Source organism: Sparus aurata, chromosome 16, assembly GCF_900880675.1.
Source record: "Sparus aurata chromosome 16, fSpaAur1.1, whole genome shotgun sequence".
Lineage (NCBI taxonomy): Eukaryota > Metazoa > Chordata > Actinopteri > Spariformes > Sparidae > Sparus > Sparus aurata.
Window position 1 is genome coordinate 19,177,533 of NC_044202.1, and position 11,113 is coordinate 19,188,645.

General features: G+C 41.0%; 2 protein-coding genes across 3 annotated transcripts; one reads left to right on the top strand and one right to left on the bottom strand.

Moving 5' to 3' along the window:
* Nucleotides 1-143: 143 nt before the first annotated feature.
* tmem54a (transmembrane protein 54a) lies at nt 144-4,679 on the top strand. Its single transcript, XM_030391748.1, has 6 exons — nt 144-328; nt 1,510-1,706; nt 2,186-2,245; nt 2,567-2,755; nt 2,861-2,998; nt 4,244-4,679. The coding sequence occupies exons 1-6, from the start codon at nt 316-318 to the stop codon at nt 4,379-4,381; spliced, it is 735 nt and encodes a 244-aa protein (XP_030247608.1). The 5' UTR covers nt 144-315; the 3' UTR covers nt 4,382-4,679.
* A 526-nt stretch (nt 4,680-5,205) lies between these two features.
* LOC115566005 (probable histone deacetylase 1-B) lies at nt 5,206-9,621 on the bottom strand. Of its 2 annotated transcripts, none has more exons than XM_030391747.1 (14): nt 9,468-9,621; nt 8,625-8,737; nt 8,418-8,535; nt 8,260-8,334; nt 8,037-8,175; nt 7,745-7,886; nt 7,570-7,662; nt 7,368-7,476; nt 7,115-7,255; nt 6,608-6,716; nt 6,229-6,359; nt 5,992-6,144; nt 5,783-5,834; nt 5,206-5,694 (listed from the first exon to the last, which is right to left on the bottom strand). In XM_030391747.1, the coding sequence occupies exons 1-14, from the start codon at nt 9,517-9,519 to the stop codon at nt 5,667-5,669; spliced, it is 1,455 nt and encodes a 484-aa protein (XP_030247607.1). In that variant the 5' UTR covers nt 9,520-9,621; the 3' UTR covers nt 5,206-5,666. The 2 variants fall into 2 exon arrangements, with proteins under 2 accessions (XP_030247607.1, XP_030247606.1); XM_030391746.1 differs by having other exon boundaries at nt 5,974-6,144.
* Nucleotides 9,622-11,113: the final 1,492 nt, after the last annotated feature.

Consider the following 11,113-nt stretch of genomic DNA (forward strand, 5'->3'; position numbering starts at 1 on the left):
GTCACTGGATATTGTTTGAACCACTTTGTATTTCTTGTGATTTGAAATATCCCTTTAAGTGTCAGTGGGGACAGAGTTGCGTGTGTAACAGGTAAATAACTTCCCCCTCCCAAACACCGCTCTTGTACAGTGAACGTGCGGCGGGGCGGCGCCTCCGCACAGGTAGGCGGAAGTCACTCCTTGTTTGTCCGCAGGTTAGCGGCGCCGAAAGAAGACAGCGACCCGTCGAAGGCGGAGTGTCGAAAAAGAGCTGTCAGAAATGACTTTAATGCCGCTTTAACGCCAATGTGATCTAAGGGGACAACAGAATACACCATGGTGAATCTAGGTGAGTAGAATTTCACGGGAGCCTCGGTGGAGTGACAGGTATGTGGTAGGTCGTGCTGCGTGCTGAAGTTTTTAGGCGTGGTCTGCTGTTGTTAACGGAGCTCCAAGAGGAAGATACGTAGCTTTTCCGCGGTTTTCCTGACGGAACTCATTGTAATCTCTCATATTTGTTGTGTGTTAATATTTAGTAATGAGATTTAATTGTTAAGCCCTACACAGGTGTACTCTGGAGTTTCACTAAAATGCAAGTAAAACTTTTTGGGTAGCTACTGGCTCAGGTAGAACTGACTCTGACCTTTTCATAGGTCAGATGTAGACACAGTATAGCAGGAGGCTATTGGTCCCACACTGTACCATTATTATTGAACCTAAACAAGTGTCAGACATCACCAAGCAGAATCAAAGAGTCATGCTGACCCTGTCAGATACACACAAAGTTAGATAAATAATAAAGTTTGATGTATATATTCATTGCAAAAATATCAGAATACTGCAAATATTATATCATAGAGTATTTGTTCAGCAACAATGTGTGATCATGTCTTAGCAAACATTAGACCAACAATATTATGACCAAAAACATGGCGTCATGCAGGTCACAGGTGTGTGTTACTACCTGACCCCTTAGGCCTGGTAAATGTGGCCGACAATGTTCAAACACCCCACCCAAAGCTTTGTCCTGTTTGGTTCAGGAGGGGCTTACATAGTCTTCGGGTGGGTGCTTCACCTTTTACTCAGGGAAAAGGAACAACACAGCGTAACGTAATCCCCCTCCTCTCTCTGAGGTGTCACCGCGGCTGCGGCATTTTGCAGCATGCAGTGGAGGAGATCTTCTTCTCTGCAGGGGTCGGAGATAATTGTGGTAACTGCCTTATTCTCAAGCATCAACCAGCGGCCCGCTTCCTTTCTGAAACCACAACACTGCAGTGAAGTCAGTTCTCATGCAGGGTTCACACTGATCACATTTAATACATCTGCAACATTTGCATGCAAGAATTTCTCTGTGAATACTAAATTGATTCCTGTGGGATGAGAGGAACGTGCTTCAACCTGACCATATCGACTGTTGCACACACAACATACTGAATTAGTTAATTATCGTTTATTTTATTTTGGCAGTGGTCCTGGTGCCCTAAGTTGACAAGTTATGAGGTCAACATAACATCTTTGTTCTTCCTCTAGGAGTATGCTGTGCCAGCCTCAAGGACAACAAAGCCCTGATGAAGATGGGGCTGGGGCTTGTGCTCGTAGGCCATGTCAATTTCCTTCTTGGAGCACTGGTGCATGGCGCTGTGCTTCGGCACATCAACGTGCACGCTCAGGCCCGGACCATGGTGTACGCCATCTCTAATGTCATTGCCATCGTGGCAGGCTTGGTGGTAAGTGTTGGGACGTGCACATGTCCAGGCAAACGTCATATACTGGTTGCACTGGTGTGTCTTCATTAAGCACATTTAGTTTCTTCACGAATTATGAAAGTGACTGTAAACAGCGCTAAATTTGTTCAAAGGCAACTGTGTACACACATTGTTGATATTTTTTTTTTTTTTTAAAAAGTACTTTGGCAAAATTATTTTGTATCTGACCTGCTGAAAGTCAGGTGCACCGGTGTGATCAATGAAAATGGAAAAGTCGCACTGGACAGATCTTTGGGTGCATGTACGACCAAAGAAGTCGCTCCTGGAGCACTGATGTGAAGACCGGTTTACATCAGACTTCATTTTTTCAGTGTAAAATTAAATTAGGTCAATACATGTGAATATTTAATCTTCAAGTTGCAGCATTTTGACTGGTGTAGTGTATTATCTGTCTGTGAATTAAACATCTGTCCTTTTTTATGTTTGTGTTTGCCCTTCAGGGAATAATCAGCGGAATAACGGCCATTGTTCTGTCGAAAAACAAGAAAAACAGGATCTTGGTAAATACTACTGCCCTCGCTCTGCACTGACACGGCTTCTCCCTCCTCCGTTCTCCTGTCAGAACTTGCACATTTTTTTTTTTTTTTTGAATGAGTACATGTGTGTAGAGGTACAGAAGTGGATAATAAGTAACGCTACACGTACACCCAGAATTCATTCAAATACTGGAACCATCTTGGATTTCCACGTTACTCCCTCCACACTATATACTTCCCTCTTGCATCTACTTTACATTGAAAAGCAGGTAATATTTTGACGTATGACATTAAGGGTCATCAGTTTACATTTAACAACGTTCTCATGTCATGTTGTCCTTGCAGCAGTGGGTCTTGCTGGTCATCAGCTTCCTGGCGGGTCTCCTGGCGGTTGCCTCCACCGTGGGCTTGTCAGTTTCTGTGATCAAGGCTATCATGAACAAAGGATGGAGCCTGCTAACACACTGCACGCATCATGTTGGCTCCTCTTCCAGCATCACATACGAATGCCCCTTTGACCCCACCCGGATCTATGTAAGTTGGATATAATTATTTCTCCACTTGCAGTTTGGATATTGACCTGAATTGATGCAAAAAAGGGAGCGATCAGAGTTTTCTCACCTTCTGTTTTATCGACAGGGGACCACAATCATCCTGTGGGTGCCTCTCATCTTGATGTCCATAGTGGAAATGGTGTTCTCCTTCCGCTGCTTTGCTGTCTGTACTTTTTTCCTCTACCTCTGTCCGTGCAGGAGGAGGCCGTCCCGGGCTAGGAGGGTAAGATCACTGACTCTATTACATCTGGATCATATGTCAAAAGCTGTGCTTGTGTCTGTAGTGTGGTAGAGCACTAATTGCTTTGTCATACTGTGACATAAATAGCACGTTATTTCAGCTTGAATGACTTGGAACTACTTACTTGAACATGTCTGATAGTGATGTATACGGTTTCAAAGGAGTAAAAACGAAAAGAACAAAGGTGAATTTCTCAAACCTCACAAAACAGAACCGAATGATCCACACAGCGAAATGGACAAACACTGTATTGTAACCTTGATTTGCTAAAGAACGTGTATTTTTACAGGACAATTCAGCACCTTTTTTGCCTGAATGACAGACTGTACTGTTTGAGGTTACACGTTTTTTAAACTATGTTAAACTCTTAACATTTTAAGTTTAAAATCATAAAATAGTACTCATACAAAATACCATTTTAATACAAGGCTAAGAAGTCGCATTGCAGAATTATAATGTGTTTTATTCAAACCAGTATTGTAACGTTAAACTAACCTGGCTTCATATATTCACAAATAGCAATGTGACATTGAACATAAGGCAGACAGAGAGAACCCAGCGGTGAGGACCTGCTGACTAGGAAGACCTGAATAGAGCAGTGTGGTAATTGTGTCTCTCCTCTTATGCTGTCTGTGCATGATCACATGGCTTGATCTTAAAACTGAAAAAGCATGTTTCATTAACAGTGGCTCAGTTTATTTCCCATCACTGGATTTGTCAATACTTCACAAAGGCATATAAAAATGAAATGTGTGTTAAGTGTATTAATTATGTGTTGCAAGCATTGCATTAAGATTAAAACTATTATTTAAAACACAAAGTCAAGATACATGTATTACCAGTAGTTTTTGTGCAGATGGTTTTATAAACAGGCACAATTGTGGTCAAGGGTTTAACCTTCACCATGTTCAAATATGGTGTATAAAATATGCAAACTGAAAATCACAATACATTGTATGTGTTGTCTGATAGGAAGTCTTTTCATTCTTGTCAGTTGTCATACAAATGTAGTAAAACAGCTAATGAAATTCGGCTGTCACAAGTTTTGACAGGCTTTGAAGATATCCAACACTGCTGCTGTATACTTTAGAAATATGTAAGATACTGTATATACTATATACAGTGTGTATGTATGTGTGTATATAGCATGAACCTGGTTGGAGCAGTCAGGATCCGAATTCAAATTAGCATCTCTTCCATGAAATTCTAATTCATGTCTTGTTTCAGGTGCGTATCCAGAGACCTGTTGAAATCCAATCATTGCCTCCAGCACCAGATCCAGAGAGTGATCCTCAGGATGAGCCTGCAGAGCAGGATGAACTGCTGGACTCTGTCACTGCAGTGGAGCAGAGTGAATGGCTCTGACACAGCTAAACCTAATGAGATAGGTTGCAAACGGCTGGGCTTAGCGAGATAAGACTTCATCTGTGAGGCTGTGTTTTCAGTGCGTCTGTTACATTAAATGTCCGAAGAACGCATCCATGGGACTTGAGCCAGCAGAGACACTGCCATTTTATTTCCTTCTATATCAAAAGGAGGATTTTTTTTTCTAAGATACTGCTGTTGGTTTGATAATCAGACGTTGTTCGCGTATGTTGGTATCGTCTTAAAATACAAAGAGCTGTTACCTGTATTTTGAGATTAAAATGATTTCTTTTTAAAACGTTGGCTAGCAGTTTAATCATACCAGACATGTTTTGTAATTTTATCTTAAACTCAACTTTACAGAATAAAGCTACATTAACTTTACTGGGTGTAGGAAGTGGGGTCAGCACACACCAGGGTCTGTCAGATTTAAACGACATTTGCAAGTTCTCATGTGGAACACTTTTACTGAAGTTTCAGAATACAAATATATATACACACACACAACATATGAATTCTGGTATTTTTCTTGCTTCCTGTTTTACACCGAGTACTACTGGACATTTATGTCCAATTTCGACGGGAATCAAAAAAGCCTGATACCCCAAGTGTGTGACAAATGTGTGCGTAAATTTTCAATATAGTGATGCAGGAGCGGAAAAAATTTAGCAAAAATGTCTGCATCAGTAAAGGGCATATACTAAATAACATTCTAAAATATAAGACTGTAATACACTTTGACATGTAAATGGTATTCAGGTCCATACTCAACCCTCTTAACCACTGCTGAAGACCTTATGGAAGCAAGACCAGTGACACAAATGTATTACAGAAAAGTTTCTATTGTATAAACATGCTTCAACTACATATTCAAAGACAGGAGAAACATGGGACTGAAAGACAAAACAGTAGCCAAAATATCTGATTTAAATAAATTAAATCCATCAGATATATAAAAGCATACGTGTACTAAGCCATTTTACAGAGTTGTCCACAAGGGAAAAGCAAATGTGGTAGCATAAAAAGATGAAGGATAAAAAAAATGAGAAAGCATACAAAAACAATACTCAAAAACACTGACTGACTTCAGTCCAGAAACGGCAAGGTTGAAAAGGTGTCCTAGAAAATTATGTTAAAGATCCCTGTCCGATTTGTGAGGGATTGGGGTCTCGTTAAAAAGGTACAGTCCTTCATGGAGTTCCACAGCTGCAGCCTGGACAGCTGGTTCATCCACGAAATTTTGCACAAAGATCCGCCCTGATCAGTTGCATGGCTGCTGAGGACCTCAAGGTGTCTTGGACTCCTCCTTAGGCCTAAAGGACCCAGAGAGGAAAATATTAACCCTCACAATAAGCCACTTCCTGGACAACATGGTAATTAAGGTGTGCCGTGTTTTCTCACTTTGAGGTGTCCATTTTCTCCTCCTCTGGCACTTTCTCTTCTTCTTTTACTTCTAAAAAAGACAAAAAGTCAAGGCAATCCCAACACTAAATTCTTGTATTAAATAGGACGATTTGACCGAAAATAAGATCTCTATGTTACGAAATGACATGAGCAATGAGATGAGAATGAGAAAAAAAATGAATAGATACCTTTTGTTTCCTCCTCACCTTTCTTCTCCTTTTCTTCTCCCTCTTTCTCTCCTTCGGTTTTGGCTCTCTTGACTTTCTTGAAGCTGGCTGCATTTCTGCGGCCTCCTTCACCCTCATCCTCCGAGTCAGAGAACTCCTCCTCACATGCTATCCTCTTGTCATGAGCACGGACTGAACATTAACAGAGGACAGGGTTAATTAAAACATCAAACTCTACTGTTCCTAGAAAGCTGTGACTGTGTGAGAGGTTCTTACTGGAGATGCGTTTGTTAGGGTCATCCTCCTCCTCATCTCCACTGTCCTCCTGTACAGCATCCTCAGGGATGGCCTGCATCTGAACTCCCGGGGCATGGGGCAGCATACGCAGGTTCTCAAACAGGCGCTGCCTGGAAAGCAAAACACAGGGTGAACATATTGATCACTAACAAGTTGAAATCACAAACAACCTGAGATATGAAACTGTATCTAATATGGCCTAGTTCTCTTCCCATCAATCACAACACAAATAAATCAAATCTGCTGAAACTACTGAATAATGACTCAGATGAAGCTGAGAAATATACATTATGCAACCATAATAAAACGTTCAGGACAAATAGATCAAAATTTCAATAGCACAGTTTAATGCACTCACTTGATCTTCTCCAGGTAATCGTTGGTGTTCTGATTGGTCATGTTGGAGGGGCTGATGTGCAGCTTGAAGTCTGGTCCAAAGTACTCAAAGTAGTCATTGTATGGGAGCTCTGTTGAATTGAGTGAACATTATACACAATGTCATATAATCAATTAGTTGTCAACTAATAAATTAATCACCAAAAACAATTAGTCAAAATTCCCTCACTCCCGCTTCTTAAGGGCAATATTTCCTGTTTTCTTTACCCCTCTATGACAGTGGGCTTTGGGAAACACTAATCGACATAAAAAAAAAAAAAAAAAGAATCTGACATTTTAAAGACCAGAGCAAATAAACACACTGATCGACAAATACAAATAAAAGTTACTTGCAACTCTATATGCAATTACTTGTTTCTAAAAAGCTAAGAAAAGATTTGAAAGATATGAAAAAACAAGTTGTCACAGCCAAGACATATATTTTCACATTGCTATTCATATTCAGCACAATGTGGGCATAACGTCTCACCGTTGGGAATGGAAGTATCAAGGGCTACAGCAGTCTCATACGTCCAGCAGCGAGCCACATTACGGATGGTGTAGCCGCCTCCACCAAGCATCAGCAGTGGCAGGTTGAAGCTCTTCATGTACTCCACACACTTGGCATGGCCTGAGCACACAGCAAGTAAAAATATTAAATTAGGAGAAAATGCTTTCTTTTCCTAGTTCAACTTTACTGAAGATAGTTGTGCCATCAGGACAAAGACGTTTTGTTATCTTACCTTTAATGGTGAGGTTAAAGCAACCGAGCCTGTCTCCTGACAGAGAGTCAGCTCCACACTGCAGAACCACTGCACTGGGTTGGTACATCTCCATCACTTTGGCCATGATCTACACAAACGACAACATTCACTCACTCAAATGCTTCTGTCCACGAAGCTACCAAAACATCACAGTCAACAAGATCCTTGTTTATTAACTCACCGGTTTGAATATGGCTTCATATGACTCATCGTCAATCCCATCCCTCAGTGGGTAATTCACAGCGTAGTATTTACCCTTCCCAGCGCCAATGTCCTGCAGAGAACAAAGAAAATGTCAACTCACTATTTGACGATGATGATGTGACTTTTAGCTGTCAAGTAACTTGAAGGCTTACCCTCAGGTCGCCTGTGCCAGGGAAGTACTCCCCATACTTGTGGAAAGAAACAGTCATAACGCGGTCTGTGGTGTAGAAAGCCTCCTCCACGCCATCCCCGTGATGGATGTCAATATCTATGTAGAGAACTCTCTGGTGGTATCTGGAAAGAGGGGAGGGTGCCTTTAAGTCCTCAAACTTTTTGATCTTGATTATGATGTTTATAGAAATATTCTTAAACTGTACATTTGTTGGAGCCTAAAAAAAATAAGTATCATCCACTCATGCAAAATGGTGTGGTTTTTGTACTCACTTCAGTAACTCCAGAATGGCCAGTACAATGTCATTGACGTAGCAAAACCCTGAGGCCTCAGACTTCTTGGCGTGATGCAGGCCTCCAGCCCAGTTGATAGCAATGTCTGTCTGCTGTTTGTTCAACTTTACTGCACCAGCTGAAGCACAGTGAGGAAGCAAAATTAGCAACCTTATTAAAATTAATTTAACAAATAATCTGGGTAATTAAAGCATAAATTTACCAACAGAGCCCCCTCCTGAGAGCTGGCAGAACTCGAATAAACCATCAAACACTGGACAGTCCTCTCCCACATTAACTGCAAGGCAAGGGCAGACAGATAATCAGACTACGAACACACAACTTTCCCCACACAGGCCAACTCTCCGAACCAAAACTTACATCTCTGCATCTGTTTGCTGTACTCTGACATGTTGTCTGGTCGGATTGAACGCAGGAATTTGATGTAATCATCGCTGTGATACTTGGTCATCTCCTCTCCGCTGGCTTTGTGTGGACGCTAAAACAAATGACAAATCAGTACCCGAGACACACTAGAAACGGATCGGAAATTGAACTGAGAAACACCATTACTGTAATTCAACATACGTATATCTCCATCTTTCTGTAGAGCCCATAATTGAGCAACAGGTTGTGAGTCATGCGGATTCGGTGGGGCTTCATGGGGTGCCCCTGACCATAGTAGTAATTTCCAACATCACCTGAAATATAAGCCGATAAAACACAACATGTTGGATTTATTCATTGTATTTGCAAAATGATTCAATCTAAATGTGGAGGGAGCAGTAATCGCTCTGACATAACATGTTTCTGTGCGGAAGCGTTTCGTGCATCGAAAAGGTGGCGAAGGAATTCACCAGTATCCTCCCGCAGAACTTATGTATCATGATCCCGAAACCGGACTTCTCATCTAAAATGTTGAAATCAAAACGCCTCCACGGGACTATAAAAAGTACAAAGCTGTAACTAAAGGGTGGCGTTTTGTTGCAAGCAGCAACTGAAGTAGGACAAAACACTATTCCGAGCGAAATTACTGAGCACGGGAGGGAGCAAGACGAGCCATTTTAATGTTAGCTTAGTGTTGACGTTAATTGCGGTGACAATGAAGTAGCTACTCGTATCCCCTTTGTTAGCTCTCAAGCTAGTGACGATAACTAATCAAGTTAAAGTGCCAACATCTGGTAGCTGAACGCATGAAATTGTATTTTAAGATGAACCGGCGCGTTTAGGTAAACAGAGCAGATACTACTGGGGCACTAATACTCTGTGTGGACTCGTGTGTTGTGAAAAGAGCCGCCTGCTACTCAAGCTAGCTAGGTTAGCTAACGTGCCAGGTTAGCAAGAGGTGAAATAAGCTGCAACCTTTGTGAGCCCGAAGTGGCGCTTTTCATTCAAGAGTGCGTCCGCCGACTAAAGTGCAATACTACTCACCGTCATAGTAGTAGCAAACTTTTTTCTTTGTTCCTTGGGAAGTAAGCGCCATTTTAGTGCTCTTTGGCTGCCTTTCACCGCACACCGCAAGAGACAACAGCGACCGGAGGCGGATAGTTTGTATCGCGTCCAATCAATGAGGTGTGATGTGAGCTGCTTTCAACAGGGGGCGACACCGCTGCGGCCTGCCCACACTGAGGACTGTGACGTTTTGTTGTTTTTACACAATGAAAATCCATTGCTTCAATTTAAAATAATAATAATTAAATAGCAAATCCGCAATTTTAAAACTTCAACTTAAAAGTGCAGTAGTATTATCAAAAATACACTGAAAATGGTAAACATCATGTTAACCAGCCAAATGTTCCCTGTAGTATTACTTTATCATATATTTTCTGATTAAAGGGTTAAATTCATCCAAAACTCTCCCCCTGCCAACAAAGTCAGGTGAAGTTTTGTAATCCAGAAAAAATAAAAATAAAAATTCTGGGGCTCGAAAGAAAAAACAGCCTTGCAGCATCATCCCGAACAACTAAAGTAGGGGAGACCGGGAATGAATAAATAAATTGCAAGTTCTAGAACCACGAAAAACTGCACCCCTGAAAAACCTACATACACTTGTCACCACTGTGACTCTGATCCCTCTGACAGACACAGTGTGCATGTTTGTTGTTTTACCAATTGTCAAACATCTTCCTGTGATTTTACGTGGACTATGAGCTACTTCTGACCTCCTGCTGAGGGTTTCCATTTTTATGTGTATAACATTCATAGGTGTTATCACTAAAAAATCTTTAAGAAAGCTCTTCTAATGTTAGGATCCACACCACTGACACTGTACTTCATTTAGCCATCAGTGATGAGTTCAGTTTTTTTTTCTTAGTGAAGCACAGGAAGATGCTTTAGTGTTGGCACATGCACAATAAACCTTTATCGATTCATATTTTGTGGTGCGGTCTCAGTTTTTAGTTATTCAATCTTACTGTTACAATATACTCCAGGTTGTGTTTCAACCAACCCTGGTAGTGGGGTAGGTTGTAACAATGGCACTCCTTGCATTTGACATCAAATAAGAGAAGTGAACGACATTGCTATTTGTAGTAGACAAACAAGGGTACTTTGAGTGCCCTACCGCGATCTTGTGCACCCGCTTCAGACAGGGTGCATACTGGTGCTTTCAGCTTAGCAGCTATCAGAGACTTCATCTTAAAAAGGGTATGAATAACTTTTCAAATCAATTTAGGCTCTTTGGGCTCGGGGGGACTTGTATTACATTAGAAGAGCTGTTCATGTTTTTTCCAGTTGTTTTTTTTTTTATGTTTTCAAACAAGTCCCCTTCTGACTCTATTTTCCTGTGACGCTCCAGAATTATTTTGTGGACTCCAAAAGTTCTCCCAACGTTCCATTGGCTTGGAGTATGTAGGTTACAAATTCATTTAGATTTTTGGGTATTCTTTAATAACTGATGGTAAGCAGCCGTCAAGGAGGAAATATTTCAACCTACTTATAGTTATACGGCTTTGTTGTTAACTGTGGTTATGCATCATATTCAATAAACTCTTAAGTTTTTTAATGTAAATCTTAAAGTATGTTAGTAAATCCAACAATCCAATAAATATAACGTGGTATAAAGTCATCATATTTGG